This window comes from Lampetra fluviatilis, chromosome 21 (genome assembly GCF_964198595.1).
Source record: "Lampetra fluviatilis chromosome 21, kcLamFluv1.1, whole genome shotgun sequence".
Lineage (NCBI taxonomy): Eukaryota > Metazoa > Chordata > Hyperoartia > Petromyzontiformes > Petromyzontidae > Lampetra > Lampetra fluviatilis.
The window spans coordinates 5,447,517-5,470,733 of NC_136295.1; the positions used below are offsets into that span (position 1 = coordinate 5,447,517).

The 23,217-nt window shown below is 41.8% G+C and overlaps 1 protein-coding gene and 23 non-coding genes across 27 annotated transcripts in view; all 24 read left to right on the top strand.

The window, feature by feature from the left end:
- Positions 1 to 8,750, top strand: part of PRPF40A (pre-mRNA processing factor 40A) — a 33,670-nt gene extending 24,920 nt beyond the window's left edge. For 2 of the 4 annotated variants that reach the window (XM_078865890.1, XM_078865893.1), the window contains exons 22-27: positions 2,498 to 2,593; positions 4,540 to 4,626; positions 5,411 to 5,516; positions 5,636 to 5,697; positions 6,260 to 6,409; positions 7,526 to 8,749. In XM_078865890.1, coding sequence (XP_078722016.1) covers positions 2,498 to 2,593; positions 4,540 to 4,626; positions 5,411 to 5,516; positions 5,636 to 5,697; positions 6,260 to 6,409; positions 7,526 to 7,657 — 633 coding nt within the window. In that variant the 3' untranslated portion in view covers positions 7,658 to 8,749. Of the gene's footprint in view, positions 1 to 2,497; positions 2,594 to 4,539; positions 4,627 to 5,410; positions 5,517 to 5,635; positions 5,698 to 6,259; positions 6,410 to 7,525 lie in introns of all 4 variants that reach the window. The other 2 variants (XM_078865891.1, XM_078865892.1) reach the window with 2 other exon arrangements.
- A 2,310-nt stretch (positions 8,751 to 11,060) lies between these two features.
- TRNAF-GAA (transfer RNA phenylalanine (anticodon GAA)) lies at positions 11,061 to 11,133 on the top strand. Its single transcript has one exon. It is a non-coding gene; the product is annotated as a tRNA-Phe (tRNA).
- Positions 11,134 to 11,406: 273 nt separating this feature from the next.
- On the top strand, positions 11,407 to 11,479 carry TRNAF-GAA (transfer RNA phenylalanine (anticodon GAA)). Its single transcript has one exon. It is a non-coding gene; the product is annotated as a tRNA-Phe (tRNA).
- Positions 11,480 to 12,435: 956 nt separating this feature from the next.
- TRNAF-GAA (transfer RNA phenylalanine (anticodon GAA)) lies at positions 12,436 to 12,508 on the top strand. Its single transcript has one exon. It is a non-coding gene; the product is annotated as a tRNA-Phe (tRNA).
- Positions 12,509 to 12,781: 273 nt separating this feature from the next.
- TRNAF-GAA (transfer RNA phenylalanine (anticodon GAA)) lies at positions 12,782 to 12,854 on the top strand. Its single transcript has one exon. It is a non-coding gene; the product is annotated as a tRNA-Phe (tRNA).
- A 273-nt stretch (positions 12,855 to 13,127) lies between these two features.
- On the top strand, positions 13,128 to 13,200 carry TRNAF-GAA (transfer RNA phenylalanine (anticodon GAA)). Its single transcript has one exon. It is a non-coding gene; the product is annotated as a tRNA-Phe (tRNA).
- Positions 13,201 to 13,810: 610 nt separating this feature from the next.
- TRNAF-GAA (transfer RNA phenylalanine (anticodon GAA)) lies at positions 13,811 to 13,883 on the top strand. Its single transcript has one exon. It is a non-coding gene; the product is annotated as a tRNA-Phe (tRNA).
- Positions 13,884 to 14,159: 276 nt separating this feature from the next.
- TRNAF-GAA (transfer RNA phenylalanine (anticodon GAA)) lies at positions 14,160 to 14,232 on the top strand. Its single transcript has one exon. It is a non-coding gene; the product is annotated as a tRNA-Phe (tRNA).
- A 273-nt stretch (positions 14,233 to 14,505) lies between these two features.
- On the top strand, positions 14,506 to 14,578 carry TRNAF-GAA (transfer RNA phenylalanine (anticodon GAA)). The gene has a single exon. It is a non-coding gene; the product is annotated as a tRNA-Phe (tRNA).
- A 956-nt stretch (positions 14,579 to 15,534) lies between these two features.
- TRNAF-GAA (transfer RNA phenylalanine (anticodon GAA)) lies at positions 15,535 to 15,607 on the top strand. Its single transcript has one exon. It is a non-coding gene; the product is annotated as a tRNA-Phe (tRNA).
- Positions 15,608 to 15,880: 273 nt separating this feature from the next.
- Positions 15,881 to 15,953, top strand: TRNAF-GAA (transfer RNA phenylalanine (anticodon GAA)). Its single transcript has one exon. It is a non-coding gene; the product is annotated as a tRNA-Phe (tRNA).
- Positions 15,954 to 16,226: 273 nt separating this feature from the next.
- On the top strand, positions 16,227 to 16,299 carry TRNAF-GAA (transfer RNA phenylalanine (anticodon GAA)). The gene has a single exon. It is a non-coding gene; the product is annotated as a tRNA-Phe (tRNA).
- A 610-nt stretch (positions 16,300 to 16,909) lies between these two features.
- TRNAF-GAA (transfer RNA phenylalanine (anticodon GAA)) lies at positions 16,910 to 16,982 on the top strand. Its single transcript has one exon. It is a non-coding gene; the product is annotated as a tRNA-Phe (tRNA).
- A 276-nt stretch (positions 16,983 to 17,258) lies between these two features.
- On the top strand, positions 17,259 to 17,331 carry TRNAF-GAA (transfer RNA phenylalanine (anticodon GAA)). Its single transcript has one exon. It is a non-coding gene; the product is annotated as a tRNA-Phe (tRNA).
- Positions 17,332 to 17,604: 273 nt separating this feature from the next.
- Positions 17,605 to 17,677, top strand: TRNAF-GAA (transfer RNA phenylalanine (anticodon GAA)). Its single transcript has one exon. It is a non-coding gene; the product is annotated as a tRNA-Phe (tRNA).
- Positions 17,678 to 18,284: 607 nt separating this feature from the next.
- TRNAF-GAA (transfer RNA phenylalanine (anticodon GAA)) lies at positions 18,285 to 18,357 on the top strand. Its single transcript has one exon. It is a non-coding gene; the product is annotated as a tRNA-Phe (tRNA).
- A 622-nt stretch (positions 18,358 to 18,979) lies between these two features.
- On the top strand, positions 18,980 to 19,052 carry TRNAF-GAA (transfer RNA phenylalanine (anticodon GAA)). The gene has a single exon. It is a non-coding gene; the product is annotated as a tRNA-Phe (tRNA).
- A 285-nt stretch (positions 19,053 to 19,337) lies between these two features.
- On the top strand, positions 19,338 to 19,410 carry TRNAF-GAA (transfer RNA phenylalanine (anticodon GAA)). The gene has a single exon. It is a non-coding gene; the product is annotated as a tRNA-Phe (tRNA).
- Positions 19,411 to 19,683: 273 nt separating this feature from the next.
- Positions 19,684 to 19,756, top strand: TRNAF-GAA (transfer RNA phenylalanine (anticodon GAA)). The gene has a single exon. It is a non-coding gene; the product is annotated as a tRNA-Phe (tRNA).
- Positions 19,757 to 20,373: 617 nt separating this feature from the next.
- Positions 20,374 to 20,446, top strand: TRNAF-GAA (transfer RNA phenylalanine (anticodon GAA)). The gene has a single exon. It is a non-coding gene; the product is annotated as a tRNA-Phe (tRNA).
- Positions 20,447 to 20,719: 273 nt separating this feature from the next.
- TRNAF-GAA (transfer RNA phenylalanine (anticodon GAA)) lies at positions 20,720 to 20,792 on the top strand. The gene has a single exon. It is a non-coding gene; the product is annotated as a tRNA-Phe (tRNA).
- A 273-nt stretch (positions 20,793 to 21,065) lies between these two features.
- TRNAF-GAA (transfer RNA phenylalanine (anticodon GAA)) lies at positions 21,066 to 21,138 on the top strand. Its single transcript has one exon. It is a non-coding gene; the product is annotated as a tRNA-Phe (tRNA).
- A 1,310-nt stretch (positions 21,139 to 22,448) lies between these two features.
- Positions 22,449 to 22,521, top strand: TRNAF-GAA (transfer RNA phenylalanine (anticodon GAA)). Its single transcript has one exon. It is a non-coding gene; the product is annotated as a tRNA-Phe (tRNA).
- Positions 22,522 to 22,794: 273 nt separating this feature from the next.
- Positions 22,795 to 22,867, top strand: TRNAF-GAA (transfer RNA phenylalanine (anticodon GAA)). Its single transcript has one exon. It is a non-coding gene; the product is annotated as a tRNA-Phe (tRNA).
- The last annotated feature ends 350 nt before the right edge of the window (positions 22,868 to 23,217 follow it).

Genomic DNA, 23,217 nt, shown 5'->3' on the forward strand with positions numbered 1-23,217 from the left:
CAAAAGTCTAACCATGCTCAACTGATCTTGATGCAGTGCTTAAATCTGTTGGTGGTGATAAGCCAATTCTTTGAAATTCCACATTACTCTGGTTGGAGGTACTTTATCAATGGGATGATCACTTCACTTTCCACAATATGCGGCCTATTACTTTATAAGGATGAGTGGAATGCAGCCGCTAGTAAATTAGAAATGCTGTCCTTTATAGCTTTCTCATAATCACATCTTTTTGCCCACTATTGACAGTAAAGTGAGACACTTGAGAGTGTCTTAAATTGTTGAATTAACTTCCATAGCAATGGGAAGCAGTGTTTTCCCCCACACTACTCACCCATTGACACGACGGTCAATGGTACAGTGTATAATAACAAATAGTATAACATTTATATGCTTAATACAATGTACAAAGTAATATATAGTATCGTAATTTTATAGTAAATATATAGCATTGTGATACACTTTAAGGTGGGTAGAATAATACATAGTGTTACATTAAAGCGACGTAGAATTGTAATGTATTACTTACTGTTAGTAACTCAGCTTATTGTAGAGTATAGTAAGTATACTGATGATGCTATGTAGTTTATACTTTAGTTGTTCGTGCAGTTTATACTTTAGTTTTTTTACGTGGTTGTTTAGTAACTGCAGCTACATACTATTAACATGCCTTTCCTTTGTTAATGCTACCCCCCTTCCCCCTCCCTTTGATGCTGCTAATCCTGCATAATGCACGGGCATAATATTAACTTGAAACCCCTCCGTCCACCTCCTACGCATTTTTCATATGCTAAATTTCTCTTGATATGCAAATTATTTTGTTAAGGTGCTCTTCTTCCCACCTCCCCCCCTCCAACCCAGCTTAAATATACGCTTCTAGCTTGGTGGTGTTTCATTCTTCACCTGAAGACGGCTGCTTGCGTTGTGGCCGAAACGTCGTGAGAATTATATTATTTTGTCATGTTTTGTTTTATTATTTTATTACTTCCCTTCTACGTGACTTTACCGAAAGAACCAAGAAGAAAATGGGAAGCATTGCTTGCAGAAACAACAAAATTAATTGGATTGTTGTGCCATTTTCTTTTCTCTTATCAGAGCTGTTATGGAATGATTATCTTCATATGACCTATCAGCCATTCCTTATTAGTCTAGTGCCCTTGGGACAAAATGCATTATAGGCTAATATAATGGAATTCTTGCTAATATGATAGCCATCTTGAGCATCTGTTAAACACTGATTGTGAAGTATATCCTATTAAATTGTCCACACATACATTGAGCTATTATAAATGCATTGTCGCAGCACCAACATAGTTACGTCTTATATCACATGTTTTGAAAATGCGTTGTAGCCAATTTTGATACAACACTGCACCAATGCACTCTAGTGCCTGCACTGGCTTCTTGTTGTGTGCATGACTGCTATGCCGAACTTTGATTTGTGATGCTTTACTTGCCATTTGAAGCAGCAAAATGCGGAGAAATATAAATTAGATGTCACTGTGTCCAGCATGGTTCTTTGGGACATGTTATTCACAGTCAACAGCCACACAGGAAAGCAGCACAAACAATTCAGTCCATCACATTTTGTTCCGCATTGATAAGTTTAGATATAATTCTTGGTAGATATTGCTTGGTCTTTGTGCAATATAATGATATTTGTAATTGGATTTTAGCAAAACATTGCTTATTCAAGATTGTGGTCTTGTTTATGTTCACTTACAAGTTGTACGTGTACATGTTATTTGATGCAGTGCATGGTTGTGTACAAGTTGTCAGCTGTGTGTTTTTCAGCATGTATACTCTGTATTGTTGTGTTCCGGATTATTTATGTTGTACAGGTTAAATGTCTTTACAGATTTGAAGTTTTCGTGACTGCAGGAATCCATCCTGTCTGGTTCTTAACTTTACCGAAAAAACCAGAGAGTATGGATATTTTTTGTGTAGATCATCAAAAATGTACAGCACATGAGAACCTTTCCTGTCTTTTGTCGATAAATAAGTAAAAGCATCACCCAGCTCAAGCGAGCTTTGCTGCAGAATTTTTCTCTGGAGGTTTATTTTATTTGTTACACAGATTATACCATTTAGCCAGTTGCCTGGCTATTTTACAAGGGAAATTTGTTGGTGGGGGAATTTCCACATTGCCATGATGATGGACACTTCATGTTGCTGATTGCATCAAGGAGCATAAACCATCATGCCAACTCCAGTCATCCTCGCAGCGGCTTTTGGTTCGCCATGAAACAAAGATGGTCACTGCATCGTGCACTTTCAGATGCGCTTCTGCGGCCGTCTGGAACGCTCTTCCGATATTACTAAGCCACTGGAGCTATGCACTTTTAAATCTAGATATAAAACTTTTCTTAAGAAATTATTTTTATGTTTAGTTTGTCGTTCTTCCGCCGCACCTCCGATTAGTACGGTTGTCTGCATATGGTGCAAAAGAAGTTCATACATAGTGTCCTTAATGTTGTGTGTGTCTGTGAATGTGTTCAAGGTGCGAGACCGCTTCGTCAATGACTCAGCCTTTGACCAGATCACTGTAGAGTCGGAGCGCATCCGCCTCTTCAAGGAGTACGTGGGTGCCCTGGAGGTGTGTGCTCCCCCTACTCAGTGCTGGGTTAATACATCTTTGCATGCCAACATATGGACACCTAAACATATAATTCCCCGTACATGAATGGTGTTTCAATTATTGCATACACTTTCTTACATTTGCTTGCATAGGATGCACGTTAAAGATGGATAATTACATTTAGCATACAGGCATGACATGGAAGGGTGTGTATAGTGATCTGTACTGTGCCTGGCTGCAGTTTCCTTTGCGTTGCTGATGTTCACCACAATTCAGCAGGAACTTATTTTCGGCTGAGTCAACCTTAAAAGACACCCAGTCCAGGTTAAATATAAGCTACTGTTAATATTATGTATGAGCAGAAATGTAACTGTCACTGAGTTAATAATATGTTGGGCAAACTGAATTGTTCTAACTAGTTCATACATTTACTCATACAATGGTTTTATAGCAGAAAGACAAAATAGATGCATTGCATACATTCACATGTCACCAGAAGAATAGGACCTGTATTGGATATTCGTTCACTTGTGTTATGTTGTTCATGAAATTACAAGTCCTTTGTTCAGCATGATTGCATCTGATACTTAATTTTGAGCTGCTTCTGTTGATTGCCAACATACATTCACAAAAAACATTGCAATCAAAATCATCACATGCAATCACCTTATTGGATATGCAAACATGTGAAATCAGAACAAATAATATCCAAAGCCAATAACACTTGAGTCTGACACTAACACCTATTACACTCTTACACGGAGAAGGCACAATAACTACTGTGCTGTGCTAAACCAGTATGCATGGATCAAAATAGAATAGGACAACTCAAGTCCCAATACCCCTTCTGGGACCATGCAATCACCATCCTTAACATATTGCCATATGCAAGAATAGAATGCATCCATCTCTTTAAATGTTTGGTAGAAGGCCTCCATATTTGGAAGTGATTAATTTCGTGTGAATATCCAGCTTCTCAGAAGATGAGGATATTGCATAAATATTGTGCCAGCACTCCCCCATTTAATTACAGGCTTGTGAGCCAAAAGAGCAAATCCGGTTGTTTGCCATGTGGTCCTGGCAGTTGCATTAGTTGAGAATACATCATGGAGGTGAATAAAAAAGATTGCATAAAAAATGTTAATTTAATCAACTAAAATTAATTACACATTCCCAGAGGGAGGTTCACAAACATTTCAAGTACAAAATTAAAATTAGGTGAGGTTTAAGTCAGAAGCCCAATTAAGGAGCAGCCAAACTGAGTGGGAATGTTAAGTCCCAAAATAGCCATATTTTTAATGACTAAACATTGCCAGAAAAAACACCTTACCGAATATTGTTTGCCAACATTTTCAACACAGCATCTGTTGTATTTGAAAATAATCCAAACCTTTTTTTAGTGCAATGCAGAAGTGGTTTTGAGTGGTGTGTGGACATGTTTTTAATCATCATCTCTTTCCATTGGAAAATTTAATTCACCGTTAATTACTCTCAAATGTAAATTTTGCCTCCTGGGTTATCAATTTGAGACTGTTGAAACCTTGACATTTGCTAACATTTATTGTGATGTAAAATTTTGTAATTGCAATCTATTTTTACAAACTTTTAAGGTAATTGTCCCTGTGGTTGAATTAAGTGGTTCACTCACTGTTATGAGCTCAATTACCAGTTTCTTTGCCAGCCACACACAACGTCAGTGGAAAGTTGTATCTTAACCTTTCCTGCACCTCACCTAGATCAAGTGAACCGTTAATATTAAAGTATATGGTGTGTAAACATCAGCGCTGGAGAAACAAATAGGGTCAGGCTTGGTACTGGGTGTAAACTCCCTTGTGCACAATTCTGATATGAATACTCACCCGCTAACAGAACTTACCCCCGTAGTTTGTGCGGTTATAATGGGGATCTTTCTTACAGAGATGCCGATTATTTGATGTTGCTGCTACTGATGTCTTGTGATGCAGGTGGAGTGCCAGCACTACCACCCCAAACACAGCCGAAAGCACTCAAAGAAATCTAAGAAACATCGGAAGCGCTCTCGTTCCCGCTCGGTGAGAAGATCCACTCACACCATGTACATCTTGTCATGGAAATACATGCATTCAATGCCACTGCACGGTATTGTATGGTTTAATTTTAGCTGCTAAATAATTTTATGAACACGAAATACAATTATTGCTCCATCCAATTATGTCAACGAATTAATGTAGGGTATTACTGTTTCAATATACTTTTATGATATTTACTTTAAATAGGGATATTTTCTCATATTTCCTGTTATTTGCTAGTTTATCTGACTAACCACCGAACCTGTGTATGTATATTGAGTTATTTTCACAGAGTTGTTTACAGTGGAGCGATGGTGCAGTGGGTAGCGTGCTGCAGTATGAACGCTGAAACCTGAATATCGATTCCTGGTCATGGCTAAAATTAGTGGCCAGTGATATCTGAACCAGTTGTAGCACCTGCTTTAATCAACCTACACTTAGTAGCACGATTATGTATTGTCAGGCAGTCCCCCCATGGCTGACACAGCATGGGGAAGCCTTCATCAAACTGTCGATTGACAAAGAGCTGAAAATTATATTAACATCTAGTCTATTGAATGTAGACTTTTTGTTCATTATTCTGGTAACATGTAATTTTGTCAGGATGCCCTGTGTTCTCTATTGGTGGAATAGTGCAATGCCCTTTTGTAAACATCCACTTGTATGTTGAACTTCTTTGGTACCATACGTAGCCAACCGTGCTAATCAGAGGTGCGCATATTGGCAAATCTTGCCTGCAACTCAAATGCTGTTACTATGCACAAATGTAACAAGAGTGAATACACAGGGATCTGAGTCAGAAGAAGACGATCATCACCACCGCGTGAAAAAGAAGAAGCGATCCCGTTCCAAGTCTGCATCCGAGCGCTCAAGCAGCGCTGAATCTGGTGAATTTAAGTACCAATTATTTGCCGAGCTATCACTCCTTGTTTGAAAACACAATTGCCTTTGTAACTGTGAGCATGTTAAAATAATTAACTTTTTCTATTGTTGCTATTTTCAAAACCATCAGACCGCAGCTCAAAGAAATCAAAGAAACATAAGAAGAAGAACAAAAAGAGAAGACACAGATCAGTGAGTCGCGACTTTGTGAAATGCTCTTTATAATGCCTGTTGGCTGTGGGATTATCATGCTTTGTTAGCATTATTAGCTTGTCATGGACATGGTGATGTGCCAATATTTGTGTTTTCCATTTTAAAAATGTATTCTGCAAGCATTAATTACAGTGCACATGATTTATAGTCTTTAAAATTTTCAGCTCTATTCCTGTCTTTTAAATGCCGATTTAGACATCCGTTTTTTCTATGAAGTTGTCTGCCCAAGCTTGTACCGTGAAATATCTTGAATATCCATGATATTTGTCAAGTTCTTGTTTACCGTAAAGAAAATACCTAGCCTGTAAAATTCATGGCAACATTTTTACTTGGTATATTTGAATAAAGATTTATGAGCCAATATTGCAGTCCACTGTTTCCTTCCATAGCTTATGCAATTTTAACCAGGGTTTAAAGGTTAGGTTATATTTTCTATTGGCATGGATTCAATTCTGCCTAAATGAGCAGGAGTTCAGACACACAGCGTGCTGAATGATATATCGATCAGCTCTTAATAGCTGTTCCACATGCAATCTCTCAGAACTCGGTCGAGTCAGAGGAAGTGAGGGAAAAGGAGAGGGACCGGCGGGATAAGGACAAGGACAAAGACAAGGATAAGGAGAGGCATCGTGAGAAGGAACGCACAGACTCGCACAAATCCCCAAAGCGCTCTGGCAGCAAAAAGGACAAGGTAGGTTTAATGGTCGTGATGCTGTTGGCAACATTTTTATTTTGTACGTTATCATGGTGCCCCCTATTGAGCTAATTTATTTCGATTCATTTTTTTTCTCTAAACTCCTTTGCAAATCTGTGCTTCTAACGTCTGAATTGTGCTTTGCACAGTGCACATCTACTCTAATGATGCTGAATACAGGAAATAGGTCCTATTTTGTACCTTTGTAAGCGTAGTAGCTTGTTTATAGTATGGACCAAGTGTTCCCATGTGTTACTGCTTTGCTGCCTCAATGGATTCCTATAGCATTCTGGAAGACAAAAATAGTGCAAGACCAATTTGCTTTTTTCAGACACTACAGTCATGTTAATTCAGGAGAATTCATTATTTCCTATGTGGTTATGCCTTTTGAATGTGTAAAATGCAGCTCCTTTAACAATTTCGTTCTCTTAGATGTGTACTCATCTCTCCATAAAACCATGTACCCGGTTAGAAACTAAATATTTCTGTATAAATCAAATTACTCGTGGAATAAAATACTCAATATAACCTTCCCTTTTTTTACAAAGCCATTCGAAGGTCGGTTTGTAAGAAGTTATAAAAAAATATAGTAATGAAGGAAATGCTAAACACTTGTGACCAAATCACCTGAATGCATACAACCATGGAGGTGAAGTAGTGTTGAGCCTAGATATCGCTTGAATGGACAACGACTGCATAAAACAGGTGTTATCGGCTGCTGCAAAGTGGTATTGTGGGTAGCAGAGGGCAGTCCACCAATTGTATTATACTATGCTCCTATATGTATGCTCCCCTCCATCACTAACCCATTCTTACCAGTATGGTCCTCATCCAGCAATGGATTGCCAAAAGGGTAAATTACTTTAAGCAGCATAAAAGGGTCACCATCTAGTGTTTCCTGAGAGGCTCATTGAAGTGACTAGAAGCAGAAGTGTGCCACCACCGAGGCCTTTTTATGATAATACATGATCTTCTGTCTACCGGAGTTCTATCAGGATGTTCCTTCGCTTTCAGTTAAGATCTATAACTATTATCCCATGCCCCCATTGTCTCTGCCCCAAGAGGGCTACTGCAAGTGAGCATTGCTTTTGTAAATGTATGTTGCGCATTCAGACGGGGTGGGACACCTCGGAGAGTGAGCTGAGCGAGGGGGAGCTCGAGAAGCGGCGTAGGGTCCTGCTGCAGCAGCTCGCTGATGATGCGAGGCGCAAGCGCGACACCACGGGGACGGGGCGCGATGCGTGAACAATACGGCGACAACAGATCAACAGCACCAGCGCCTACAACAACATAGGCACCCCAAATGGTCATCCAGAAAATGTTTTTGTGCAGAAACGCAGTTATTTTTCTAATTAGAATACCCGAGATGTTCCAAAGGAAGCCGTGCATTCTGAGAAATTACTACTTGTAAACTGAGGTAGGTGTGGGCAAGTTTGGCTTTGGATCGTAGCTATTGGTGCTGGTTTTCCTGCTTCCACATCCATCAAGTTCACAGCCAACTTAAGTGATGATCCAATGATCAGAAAAAAGACAATTGTTATGCTTGGGATTTGAAACCACATTGGATTTATACAAATATGGGAGTCATTTTCCTTTATGTGATGTGAATATGCATTTGCCAGATACATGAAAGTATGATCTGTTCTATTTTGTTACAATGTCATCTGGGCTATGTGGAAGGTTTCTGCTCGGTTAAAATCCCCTTTTAAAACTTGTGTTTAGTCGTGTATGAGGAGTGCACGGAAATAAACATTTCTCAACCGGAAAAGTTGTGCTTCATGAAATAATCTTAACAATTTAGAGGTTTGCTTGTTAAATATTTCCTGCAGCTTTTATCGTTCACCTATTTGAATTGTATATTGCGTTTGCGACCAAGGTGAACATCATCTTGTGTCACTGCTGTATATTTGGTACTTATAAAAAGTTCCAATTGAAAAACAACAAAAAATATGAACGAGAAGGTGGTGGTGCGTCACCAAATGACTTACCTTGAATAGCACATTTTTTTGTTGAGTACAAAAAATATATTTTCATTAATACATTTCCCCCTTTTTGTATCATTGTATCCTATCATTTAGCGGCCATGTACAAATCGCCTTTACAGGTGTTTTAAATTAATGTTTTTATTTGCTTTAAGACCGAAATTGTAATTCTTTGTTTCACGATTTACTGTTGTGTAATGTTTATTTTGCAACTTAAATTTTTGATGACACCAAAAGGTGTTCGCAACTTGGCATATTTTTTTTGAGAGGGAGGCAGCAGTCTTGTTTTTTTAGAAAAATATTTGTCAAACGTTGGTTCCAGTTGCGTTTAAGTTGACGTTTAGTTGAAAAATAAACATTTTCGAAAAAATATTTAAAAGGTGTTCGACAGTTTAATCTGGATGCAACACATACTATTGCCGTGATGGGTGTTCACAAACTTTAGGTCCTTGTTCATTGCTTGATTTATCTGAAATTATAAGGGAAATTATGTTGTAAATTGTGGGGTTTTTTCATTATACTGACCAACATTTATTATTGCCATGTTTTGCATGAAATATTACCTCAAAAATCTTAACGAAAGCACTTTACACTTATTTCTTTGGCAATATATCATTGGTTTACAATTATGTGCTAATTTTAATAGTTTACAGTGATTTTGTTATTCCTCTGTCATTCCAATGCTGGATGAAGGCCTCCAGACTCTGTTATCGATCATGGAGGTTGTTTGACCGTTTTATCACCATTCGGGTAGTAATGTGAAGGAAAGGGGGTGTGGGGTGGAGGGTTGGTGAGGTATCATGAGCAGGACCGGTTAACATATCACTCGTCACTGACATGTCTATAGTAGCTGAAGGAGCTCGGGGGGAGGGGGGGATGCCTTACTCGATCTAAAGGTTTTGGTCAGTTCACGAAGCCACATTGATCAATGGTGAGGAATGGTCAATAACTTCCACAATCTGCAAGATTTCTGGAGGCCCTCATCCAGCAGTATATTGATAAAAAAGGACTACATAATGAAAACTGGAAATTGAGCGTGTCCCAAAGTCATCAACCAAACAGATGGAGTGATAAAGTATTGTGGAGATAAATTATTACATTTCAGGAACATGCGCTGTTTGGCAAGGCCTGTACAAAACTGGACTGACCGCAGCTGATGATGACGATTATAGTAATAATTCCGACATGAAGTAATACTTTGCTATCATGTCTAGTAAAGCAGGGGTGTGGATGGAAGTTGAAGTAACTCAGATGCCAGAGCGTTAGACTGAAGAGCTAAAGGTGCCTGATTCAATTCTGGTATTGGGCATGGTGCTTATTTTTACTCTGTTCACCAAGTGGTACTTCCCATTGTCTACCATTGTGTAAACTTTGACAGACCCTAATAACCAGTGCAGCATGTGGAAGCAGTGGAGTGACAAGGCTCGGGTATTTATTGCTCATCACCACAGTGCAGAGATGCATTATGAACTGCAATTGAGCATCATTGGTAACGGCAAATAACCACTTCAATAACAGGAAAACTAATTTAATAACTTTGACAAACCCCATTGAATAGTGGAGCATGAGGCCCTTCTCCAGCAGTGGAGTGATACAAGGTCCTGTGTATTTCTTATCAGCACAGTGCATAGATGCTTTATGAACTGCAATGTGCATCATTGGTAAAAGCGATTAACCATTGAGACACTTGTAATCATCTCTTTAAAATTGGTACGTCAATAACATGGCAACTAAACCAATGCTGCAGGAGGAGGCCGTAATAGCTCAGTTGGGAGAGCGTTAGACTGAAGATCTAAAGGTCCCGGGTTTCGGCATGGTGTACATTTAGGCTGACTTCACCAAATGGTACTCGCCAATGTGGATAACTTTGACAAACCCTAATGACAAGTGCATCATGAGGCCTTTATCCAGCAGTGGAGTGACAAAAAGCTCCCTATGTATTTCTTATCACCACATAGTGCACAAATGCGTTATGAACTGCAATTGAGCATAATTGGTAACGGCAAATAACGGCAAATGTGAGCCTCTTTTTACGCTCTCTATTCTAACTGGCACTTAAATAGCATGGCAACTATTTGAATAACTTGGGTCAACCTCAATAACTAGTGTCGCATGAAGCCGTTATCCAGCAGTGGAGTAATACAACGGTTTTGTATATTCATTTCTTATCACCAAATAGTGCACAAATGCATTATAAACTGCAATTGAGCATTATTGTTAACGGCAAATAACTTTGATCAAGCCAAACAACTAGTGTAGCATGAGACCCTTATCCAGCAGTGGAGTGACAATAAGCTCCTGTATTTATACACGTAGGAACAACAGTTCTACACTGCCCACCAGGGATGATTTGTCTGTCTGGCGTGCATATCCACGCCCTTGATTTGTATTTCATAGAGCGCTGCGGGTGGGCTCAGCACCACGTGACGCGCCGCCCCACGCAGCTTGCGCCGCGTGACACGGATCGCACGAATGCGCTGTCCAACCAAGTTCCTACCTGCCCACTCCGAAGGAACGTGTTTTCTTATCACCACATCGTGCACAGATGCTTTATGAATTGCAATGTGCATCATTGGTCAATAGATTACCCATTGAGCCACTTTTGATAACCTCTATCAAACTTGGACGTCAATAACATGGCAACTAAACCAATGCTGCAGGAGGAAGCCGAAATAGCTCAGTTGGGAGAGCGTTAGACTGAAGATCTAAAGGTCCCTGGTTCAATCCCGGGTTTTGGCATGGTACATATTTTTGCTCAGTTCACCAAATACTACCCATTGTGGTTATCTTTGACAAACCCCAATGACCAGGGCAGCATGAGGAGGCCTTTTTCCAGCAGTGGAGTGACAAAAAGCTCCTGCATTCATTTCTTATCACCACATCGTTCACAGATGCTTTATGAATTGCAATGTGCATCATTGGTCAATAGATTACCCATTGAGCCACTTTTGATAACCTCTATCAAACTGGGACGTCAATAACATGGCAACTAAACCAATGCGGCAGGAGGAAGCCGAAATAGCTCAGTTGGGAGAGCGTTAGACTGAAGATCTAAAGGTCCCTGGTTCAATCCCGGGTTTCGGCATGGTACATATTTTTGCTCAGTTCACCAAATTCTCCCCATTGTGGTTGTCTTTGACAAACCCCAATGACCAGGGCAGCATGAGGAGGCCTTTTTCCAGCAGTGGAGTGACAAAAAGCTCCCGTATGTATTTCTTATCACCACATTGTGCACAAACGCATTATACATTGCAATGTGAATCATTGGTCAATAGATTACCCATTGAGCCACTTTTGATAACCTCTATCAAACTGGGACGTCAATAACATGGCAACTTAACCAACGCTGCAGGAGGAAGCCGAAATAGCTCAGTTGGGAGAGCGTTAGACTGAAGATCTAAAGGTCCCGGGTTTCGGCATGGTTATTATTTTTGCTCAGTTCACCAAATACTACCCATTGTGGTTGTCTTTGACAAACCCCAATGACCAGGGCAGCATGAGGAGGCCTTTTTCCAGCAGTGGAGTGATAAAAAGCTCCTGCATTCATTTCTTATCACCACATCGTTCACAGATGCTTTATGAATTGCAATGTGCATCATTGGTCAATAGATTACCCATTGAGCCACTTTTGATAACCTCTATCAAACTGGGACGTCAATAACATGGCAACTAAACCAATGCTGCAGGAGGAAGCCGAAATAGCTCAGTTGGGAGAGCGTGAGACTGAAGATTTAAAGGTCCCTATGTCAATCCCGGGTTTCGGCATGGTACATATTTTTGCTCAGTTCACCAAGTGGTACTACCCATTGTGGTTATCTTTGACAAACCCCAATGACCAGGGCAGCATGAGGAGGCCTTTATCCAGCAGTGGAGTGACAAAAAGCTCCCGTATGTATTTCTTATCACCACATTGTGCACAAACGCATTATACATTGCAATGTGAATCATTGGTCAATAGATTACCCATTGAGCCACTTTTGATAACCTCTATCAAACTGGGACGTCAATAACATGGAAACTTAACCAATGCTGCAGGAGGAAGCCGAAATAGCTCAGTTGGGAGAGCGTTAGACTGAAGATCTAAAGGTCCCTGGTTCAATCCCGGGTTTCGGCATGGTACATATTTTTGCTCAGTTCACCAAATACTCCCCATTGTGGTTGTCTTTGACAAACCCCAATGACCAGGGCAGCATGAGGAGGCCTTTTTCCAGCAGTGGAGTGACAAAAAGCTCCTGCATTCATTTCTTATCACCACATCGTTCACAGATGCTTTATGAATTGCAATGTGCATCATTGGTCAATAGATTACCCATTGAGCCACTTTTGATAACCTCTATCAAACTGGGACGTCAATAACATGGCAACTAAACCAATGCGGCAGGAGGAAGCCGAAATAGCTCAGTTGGGAGAGCGTTAGACTGAAGATCTAAAGGTCCCTGGTTCAATCCCGGGTTTCGGCATGGTACATATTTTTGCTCAGTTCACCAAATTCTCCCCATTGTGGTTGTCTTTGACAAACCCCAATGACCAGGGCAGCATGAGGAGGCCTTTTTCCAGCAGTGGAGTGACAAAAAGCTCCCGTATGTATTTCTTATCACCACATTGTGCACAAACGCATTATACATTGCAATGTGAATCATTGGTCAATAGATTACCCATTGAGCCACTTTTGATAACCTCTATCAAACTGGGACGTCAATAACATGGAAACTTAACCAATGCTGCAGGAGGAAGCCGAAATAGCTCAGTTGGGAGAGCGTTAGACTGAAAATGTAAAGGTCCCTGGTTCAATCCCGGGTTTCGGCATGGTACGTTTTTTTGCTCAGTTCACCAAGTGCTACTACCCATTGTGGTTAACTTTGACAAACCCCAATTACCAGGGCAACATGAGGAGGACTTTATCCAGCAGTGGAGTGACAAAAAGCTCCTGCATTCATTTCTTATCACCACATCGTTCACAGATGCTTCATGAATTGCAATGTGCATCATTGCTCAATAGATTACCCATTGAGCCACTTTTGATAACCTCTATGAAACTGGTACATCAATAACATGGCAACTTAACCAAAGCTGCAGGAGGAAGCCGAAATAGCTCAGTTGGGAGAGCGTTAGACTGAAGATCTAAAGGTCCCGGATTTCGGCATGGTTATTATTTTTGCTCAGTTCACCAAATACTACCCATTGTGGTTATCTTTGACAAACCCCAATGACCAGGGCAGCATGAGGAGGCCTTTATCCAGCAGTGGAGTGACAAAAAGCTACCGTATGTATTTCTTATCACCACATTGTGCACAAACGCATTATACATTGCAATGTGAATCATTGGTCAATAGATTACCCATTGAGCCACTTTTGATAACCTCTATCAAACTGGGACATCAATAACATGGAAACTTAACCAATGCTGCAGTAGGAAGCCGAAATAGCTCAGTTGGGAGAGCGTTAGACTGAAGATCTAAAGGTCCCTGGTTCAATCCCGGGTTTCGGCATGATGCATATTTTTGCTCAGTTCACCAAGTGGAACTACCCATTGTGGTTGTCTTTGACAAACCCCAATGACCAGTGGAGCATGAGGAGGCCTTTATCCAGCAGTGGAGTGACAAAAAGCTCCTGCATTCATTTCTTATCACCACATCGTTCACAGATGCTTTATGAATTGCAATGTGCATCATTGGTCAATAGATTACCCATTGAGCCACTTTTGATAACCTCTATCAAACTGGGACGTCAATAACATGGCAACTTAACCAAAGCTGCAGGAGGAAGCCGAAATAGCTCAGTTGGGAGAGTGTTAGACTGAAGATCTAAGGGTCCCTGGTTCAATCCCGGGTTTTGGCATGGTACATATTTTTGCTCAGTTCACCAAATACTCCCCATTGTGGTTGTCTTTGACAAACCCCAATGACCAGGGCAGCATGAGGAGGCCTTTTTCCAGCAGTGGAGTGACAAAAAGCTCCTGCATTCATTTCTTATCACCACATCGTTCACAGATGCATTATGATTTGCAATGTGCATCATTGGTCAATAGATTACTAATTGAGCCACTTTTGATAACCTCTATCAAACTGGGACGTCAATAATATGGCAACTAAACCAATGCGGCAGGAGGAAGCCGAAATAGCTCAGTTGGGAGAGCGTTAGACTGAAGATCTAAAGGTCCCTGGTTCAATCCCGGGTTTCGGCATGGTACATATTTTTGCTCAGTTCACCAAATTCTCCCCATTGTGGTTGTCTTTGACAAACCCCAATGACCAGGGCAGCATGAGGAGGCCTTTTTCCAGCAGTGGAGTGACAAAAAGCTCCCGTATGTATTTCTTATCACCACATTGTGCACAAACGCATTATACATTGCAATGTGAATCATTGGTCAATAGATTACCCATTGAGCCACTTTTGATAACCTCTATCAAACTGGGACGTCAATAACATGGCAACTTAACCAACGCTGCAGGAGGAAGCCGAAATAGCTCAGTTGGGAGAGCGTTAGACTGAAGATCTAAAGGTCCCGGGTTTCGGCATGGTTATTATTTTTGCTCAGTTCACCAAATACTACCCATTGTGGTTGTCTTTGACAAACCCCAATGACCAGGGCAGCATGAGGAGGCCTTTTTCCAGCAGTGGAGTGATAAAAAGCTCCTGCATTCATTTCTTATCACCACATCGTTCACAGATGCTTTATGAATTGCAATGTGCATCATTGGTCAATAGATTACCCATTGAGCCACTTTTGATAACCTCTATCAAACTGGGACGTCAATAACATGGCAACTAAACCAATGCTGCAGGAGGAAGCCGAAATAGCTCAGTTGGGAGAGCGTGAGACTGAAGATTTAAAGGTCCCTATGTCAATCCCGGGTTTCGGCATGGTACATATTTTTGCTCAGTTCACCAAGTGGTACTACCCATTGTGGTTATCTTTGACAAACCCCAATGACCAGGGCAGCATGAGGAGGCCTTTATCCAGCAGTGGAGTGACAAAAAGCTCCCGTATGTATTTCTTATCACCACATTGTGCACAAACGCATTATACATTGCAATGTGAATCATTGGTCAATAGATTACCCATTGAGCCACTTTTGATAACCTCTATCAAACTGGGACGTCAATAACATGGAAACTTAACCAATGCTGCAGGAGGAAGCCGAAATAGCTCAGTTGGGAGAGCGTTAGACTGAAGATCTAAAGGTCCCTGGTTCAATCCCGGGTTTCGGCATGGTACATATTTTTGCTCAGTTCACCAAATACTCCCCATTGTGGTTGTCTTTGACAAACCCCAATGACCAGGGCAGCATGAGGAGGCCTTTTTCCAGCAGTGGAGTGACAAAAAGCTCCTGCATTCATTTCTTATCACCACATCGTTCACAGATGCTTTATGAATTGCAATGTGCATCATTGGTCAATAGATTACCCATTGAGCCACTTTTGATAACCTCTATCAAACTGGGACGTCAATAACATGGCAACTAAACCAATGCGGCAGGAGGAAGCCGAAATAGCTCAGTTGGGAGAGCGTTAGACTGAAGATCTAAAGGTCCCTGGTTCAATCCCGGGTTTCGGCATGGTACATATTTTTGCTCAGTTCACCAAATTCTCCCCATTGTGGTTGTCTTTGACAAACCCCAATGACCAGGGCAGCATGAGGAGGCCTTTTTCCAGCAGTGGAGTGACAAAAAGCTCCCGTATGTATTTCTTATCACCACATTGTGCACAAACGCATTATACATTGCAATGTGAATCATTGGTCAATAGATTACCCATTGAGCCACTTTTGATAACCTCTATCAAACTGGGACGTCAATAACATGGAAACTTAACCAATGCTGCAGGAGGAAGCCGAAATAGCTCAGTTGGGAGAGCGTTAGACTGAAAATGTAAAGGTCCCTGGTTCAATCCCGGGTTTCGGCATGGTACGTTTTTTTGCTCAGTTCACCAAGTGCTACTACCCATTGTGGTTAACTTTGACAAACCCCAATTACCAGGGCAACATGAGGAGGACTTTATCCAGCAGTGGAGTGACAAAAAGCTCCTGCATTCATTTCTTATCACCACATCGTTCACAGATGCTTCATGAATTGCAATGTGCATCATTGCTCAATAGATTACCCATTGAGCCACTTTTGATAACCTCTATGAAACTGGTACATCAATAACATGGCAACTTAACCAAAGCTGCAGGAGGAAGCCGAAATAGCTCAGTTGGGAGAGCGTTAGACTGAAGATCTAAAGGTCCCGGATTTCGGCATGGTTATTATTTTTGCTCAGTTCACCAAATACTACCCATTGTGGTTATCTTTGACAAACCCCAATGACCAGGGCAGCATGAGGAGGCCTTTATCCAGCAGTGGAGTGACAAAAAGCTACCGTATGTATTTCTTATCACCACATTGTGCACAAACGCATTATACATTGCAATGTGAATCATTGGTCAATAGATTACCCATTGAGCCACTTTTGATAACCTCTATCAAACTGGGACATCAATAACATGGAAACTTAACCAATGCTGCAGTAGGAAGCCGAAATAGCTCAGTTGGGAGAGCGTTAGACTGAAGATCTAAAGGTCCCTGGTTCAATCCCGGGTTTCGGCATGATGCATATTTTTGCTCAGTTCACCAAGTGGAACTACCCATTGTGGTTGTCTTTGACAAACCCCAATGACCAGTGGAGCATGAGGAGGCCTTTATCCAGCAGTGGAGTGACAAAAAGCTCCTGCATTCATTTCTTATCACCACATCGTTCACAGATGCTTTATGAATTGCAATGTGCATCATTGGTCAATAGATTACCCATTGAGCCACTTTTGATAACCTCTATCAAACTGGGACGTCAATAACATGGCAACTTAACCAAAGCTGCAGGAGGAAGCCGAAATAGCTCAGTTGGGAGAGTGTTAGACTGAAGATCTAAGGGTCCCTGGTTCAATCCCGGGTTTTGGCATGGTACATATTTTTGCTCAGTTCACCAAATACTCCCCATTGTGGTTGTCTTTGACAAACCCCAATGACCAGGGCAGCATGAGGAGGCCTTTTTCCAGCAGTGGAGTGACAAAAAGCTCCTGCATTCATTTCTTATCACCACATCGTTCACAGATGCATTATGATTTGCAATGTGCATCATTGGTCAATAGATTACTAATTGAGCCACTTTTGATAACCTCTATCAAACTGGGACGTCAATAATATGGCAACTAAACCAATGCGGCAGGAGGAAGCCGAAATAGCTCAGTTGGGAGAGCGTTAGACTGAAGATCTAAAGGTCCCTGGTTCAATCCCGGGTTTCGGCATGGTACATATTTTTGCTCAGTTCACCAAATTCTCCCCATTGTGGTTGTCTTTGACAAACCCCAATGACCAGGGCAGCATGAGGAGGCCTTTTTCCAGCAGTGGAGTGACAAAAAGCTCCCGTATGTATTTCTTATCACCACATTGTGCACAAACGCATTATACATTGCAATGTGAATCATTGGTCAATAGATTACCCATTGAGCCACTTTTGATAACCTCTATCAAACTGGGACGTCAATAACATGGCAACTTAACCAAAGCTGCAGGAGGAAGCCGAAATAGCTCAGTTGGGAGAGCGTTAGACTGAAGATCTAAAGGTCCCGGGTTTCGGCATGGTTATTATTTTTGCTCAGTTCACCAAATACTACCCATTGTGGTTGTCTTTGACAAACCCCAATGACCAGGGCAGCATGAGGAGGCCTTTTTCCAGCAGTGGAGTGATAAAAAGCTCCTGCATTCATTTCTTATCACCACATCGTTCACAGATGCTTTAGGAATTGCAATGTGCATCATTGGTCAATAGATTACCCATTGAGCCACTTTTGATAACCTCTATCAAACTGGGACGTCAATAACATGGCAACTAAACCAATGCTGCCGGAGGAAGCCGAAATAGCTCAGTTGGGAGAGCGTTAGACTGAAGATCTAAAGGTCCCTGGTTCAATCCCGGGTTTCGGCATGGTACATATTTTTGCTCAGTTCACCAAATTCTCCCCATTGTGGTTGTCTTTGACAAACCCCAATGACCAGGGCAGCATGAGGAGGCCTTTTTCCAGCAGTGGAGTGATAAAAAGCTCCTGCATTCATTTCTTATCACCACATCGTTCACAGATGCTTTATGAATTGCAATGTGCATCATTGGTCAATAGATTACCCATTGAGCCACTTTTGATAACCTCTATCAAACTGGGACGTCAATAACATGGCAACTAAACCAATGCTGCAGGAGGAAGCCGAAATAGCTCAGTTGGGAGAGCGTGAGACTGAAGATTTAAAGGTCCCTATGTCAATCCCGGGTTTCGGCATGGTACATATTTTTGCTCAGTTCACCAAGTGGTACTACCCATTGTGGTTATCTTTGACAAACCCCAATGACCAGGGCAGCATGAGGAGGCCTTTATCCAGCAGTGGAGTGACAAAAAGCTCCCGTATGTATTTCTTATCACCACATTGTGCACAAACGCATTATACATTGCAATGTGAATCATTGGTCAATAGATTACCCATTGAGCCACTTTTGATAACCTCTATCAAACTGGGACGTCAATAACATGGAAACTTAACCAATGCTGCAGGAGGAAGCCGAAGTAGCTCAGTTGGGAGAGCGTTAGACTGAAGATCTAAAGGTCCCTGGTTCAATCCCGGGTTTCGGCATGGTGCATATTTTTGCTCAGTTCACCAAGTGGAACTACCCATTGTGGTTAACTTTGACAAACCCCAATGACCAGTGCAGCATGAGGAGCATGAGGAGGCCTTTATCCAGCAGTGGAGTGACAAAAAGCTCCTGCATTCATTTCTCATCACCACATCGTTCAGAGATGCTTTATGAATTGCAATGTGCATCATTGGTCAATAGATTACCCATTTAGCCACTTTTGATAACCTCTATCAAACTGGGACGTCAATAACATGGCAACTTAACCAAAGCTGCAGGAGGAAGCCGAAATAGCTCAGTTGGGAGAGTGTTAGACTGAAGATCTAAAGGTCCCTGGTTCAATCCCGGGTTTCGGCATGGTACATATTTTTGCTCAGTTCACCAAATACTCCCCATTGTGGTTGTCTTTGACAAACCCCAATGACCAGGGCAGCATGAGGAGGCCTTTTTCCAGCAGTGGAGTGACAAAAAGCTCCTGCATTCATTTCTTATCACCACATCGTTCACAGATGCTTTATGAATTGCAATGTGCATCATTGGTCAATAGATTACCCATTGAGCCACTTTTGATAACCTCTATCAAACTGGGACGTCAATAACATGGCAACTAAACCAATGCGGCAGGAGGAAGCCGAAATAGCTCAGTTGGGAGAGCGTTAGACTGAAAATCTAAAGGTCCCTGGTTCAATCCCGGGTTTCGGCATGGTACATATTTTGCTCAGTTCACCAAATACTACCCATTGTGGTTATCTTTGACAAACCCCAATGACCAGGGCAGCATGAGGAGGCCTTTTTCCAGCAGTGGAGTGACAAAAATTTCCTGCATTCATTTCTAATCACCACATCGTTCACAGATGCTTTATGAATTGCAATGTGCATCATTGGTCAATAGATTACCCATTGAGCCACTTTTGATAACCTCTATCAAACTGGGACGTCAATAACATGGCAACTAAACCAATGCGGCAGGAGGAAGCCAAAATAGCTCAGTTGGGAGAGCGTTAGACTGAAGATCTAAAGGTCCCTGGTTCAATCCCGGGTGTCAGCATGGTACATATTTTGCTCAGTTCACCAAATACTACCCATTGTGGTTATCTTTGACAAACCCCAATGACCAGGGCAGCATGAGGAGGCCTTTATCCAGCAGTGGAGTGACAAAAAGCTCCTGCATTCATTTCTTATCACCACATCGTTCACAGATGCTTTATGAATTGCAATGTGCATCATTGGTCAATAGATTACCCATTTAGCCACTTTTGATAACCTCTATCAAACTGGGACGTCAATAACATGGCAACTAAACCAATGCGGCAGGAGGAAGCCGAAATAGCTCAGTTGGGAGAGCGTTAGACTGAAGATCTAAAGGTCCCTGGTTCAATCCCGGGTTTCGGCATGGTACATATTTTTGCTCAGTTCACCAAATACTCCCCATTGTGGTTGTCTTTGACAAACCCCAATGACCAGGGCAGCATGAGGAGGCCTTTTTCCAGCAGTGGAGTGACAAAAAGCTCCTGCATTCATTTCTTATCACCACATCGTTCACAGATGCTTTATGAATTGCAATGTGCATCATTGGTCAATAGATTACCCATTGAGCCACTTTTGATAACCTCTATCAAACTGGGACGTCAATAACATGGCAACTAAACCAATGCGGCAGGAGGAAGCCGAAATAGCTCAGTTGGGAGAGCGTTAGACTGAAGATCTAAAGGTCCCTGGTTCAATCCCGGGTTTCGGCATGGTACATATTTTTGCTCAGTTCACCAAATTCTCCCCATTGTGGTTGTCTTTGACAAACCCCAATGACCAGGGCAGCATGAGGAGGCCTTTTTCCAGCAGTGGAGTGACAAAAAGCTCCTGCATTCATTTCTTATCACCACATCGTTCACAGATGCTTTATGAATTGCAATGTGCATCATTGGTCAATAGATTACCCATTGAGCCACTTTTGATAACCTCTATCAAACTGGGACGTCAATAACATGGCAACTAAACCAATGCAGCATGAGGAAGCCGAAATAGCTCAGTTGGGAGAGCGTTAGACTGAAGATCTAAAGGTCCCTGGTTCAATCCCGGGTTTCGGCATGGTACGTATTTTGCTCAGTTCACCAAATACTACCCATTGTGGTTATCTTTGACAAACCCCAATGACCAGGGCAGCATGAGGAGGCCTTTATCCAGCAGTGGAGTGACGAAAAGCTCCCGTATGTATTTCTTATCAACACATTATGCACAAATGCATTATGAATTGCAATGTGCATCTTTGGTCAATAGATTACCCATTGAGCCACTTTTGATAACCCCTATCAAACTGGGACGTCAATAACATGGCAACTAAACAAAGGCTGCAGGAGGAAGCCGAAATAGCTCAGTTGGGAGAGCGTTAGATTGAAGATCTAAAGGTCCTTGGTTCAATCCCGGTTTCGGCATGGTACATATTTTTGCTCAGTTCACCAAATACTCCCCATTGTGGTTGTCTTTGACAAACCCCAATGACCAGGGCAGCATGAGGAGGCCTTTTTCCAGCAGTGGAGTGACAAAAAGCTCCTGCATTCATTTCTTATCACCACATCGTTCACAGATGCTTTATGAATTGCAATGTGCATCATTGGTCAATAGATTACCCATTGAGCCACTTTTGATAACCTCTATCAAACAGGGACGTCAATAACATGGCAACTAAACCAATGCTGCATGAGGAAGCCGAAATAGCTCAGTTGGGAGAGCGTTAGACTGAAGATCTAAAGGTCCCTGGTTTATTCCCGGGTCTCGGCATGGTACATATTTTTGCTCAGTTCACCAAGTACTACCCATTGTGGTTAACTTTGACAAACCCCAATGACCAGGGCAGCATGAGGAGGCCTTTTTCCAGCAGTGGAGTGACAGAAAGCTCCTGCATTCATTTCTTATCACCACATCGTTCACAGATGCTTTATGAATTGCAATGTGCATCATTGGTCAATAGATTACCCATTGAACCACTTTTGATAACCTCTATCAAACTGGGACGTCAATAACATGGCAACTAAACCAATGCGGCAGGAGGAAGCCGAAATAGCTCAGTTGGGAGAGCGTTAGACTGAAGATTTAAATGGTCCCTGGTTTATTCCCGGGTTTCAGCATGGTACATATTTTTGCTCAGTTCACCAAGTACTACCCATTGTGGTTAACTTTGACAAACCCCAATGACCAGGGCAGCATGAGGAGGCCTTTTTCCAGCAGTGGAGTGACAGAAAGCTCCTGCATTAATTTATTATCACCACATCGTTCACAGATGCTTTATGAATTGCAATGTGCATCATTGGTCAATAGATTACCCATTGAACCACTTTTGATAACCTCTATCAAACTGGGACGTCAATAACATGGCAACTAAACCAATGCGGCAGGAGGAAGCCGAAATAGCTCAGTTGGGAGAGCGTTAGACTGAAGATCTAAAGGTCCCTGGTTCAATCCCGGGTTTCGGCATGGTACAAATTTTTGCTCAGTTCACCAAATACTTCCCATTGTGGTTGTCTTTGACAAACCCCAATGACCAGGGCAGCATGAGGAGGCCTTTTTCCAGCAGTGGAGTGACGAAAAGCTCCTGCATTCATTTCTTATCACCACATCGTTCACAGATGCTTTATGAATTGCAATGTGCATCATTGGTCAATAGATTACCCATTGAGCCACTTTTGATAACCTCTATCAAACTGGGACTTCAATAACATGGCAACTAAACCAATAGGGCAGGAGGAAGCCGAAATAGCTCAGTTGGGAGAGCGTTAGACTGAAGATCTAAAGGTCCCTGGTTCAATCCCGGATTTCGGCATGGTACATATTTTTGCTCAGTTCACCAAATACTCCCCATTGTGGTTGTCTTTGACAAACCCCAATGACCAGGGCAGCATGAGGAGGCCTTTTTCCAGCAGTGGAGTGACAAAAAGCTCCTGCATTCATTTCTTATCACTACATCGTTCACAGATGCTTTATGAATTGCAATGTGCATCATTGGTCAATAGATTACCCATTGAGCCACTTTTGATAACCTCCATCAAACTGGGACGTCAATAACATGGCAACTAAACCAATGCTGCAATGGAGAAAGTTGAAATAAGTCAGTTGGGAGAGCGTTAGACTGAAGATCGAAAGGTCCCTGGTTCAATCCCGGGTTTTGGCATG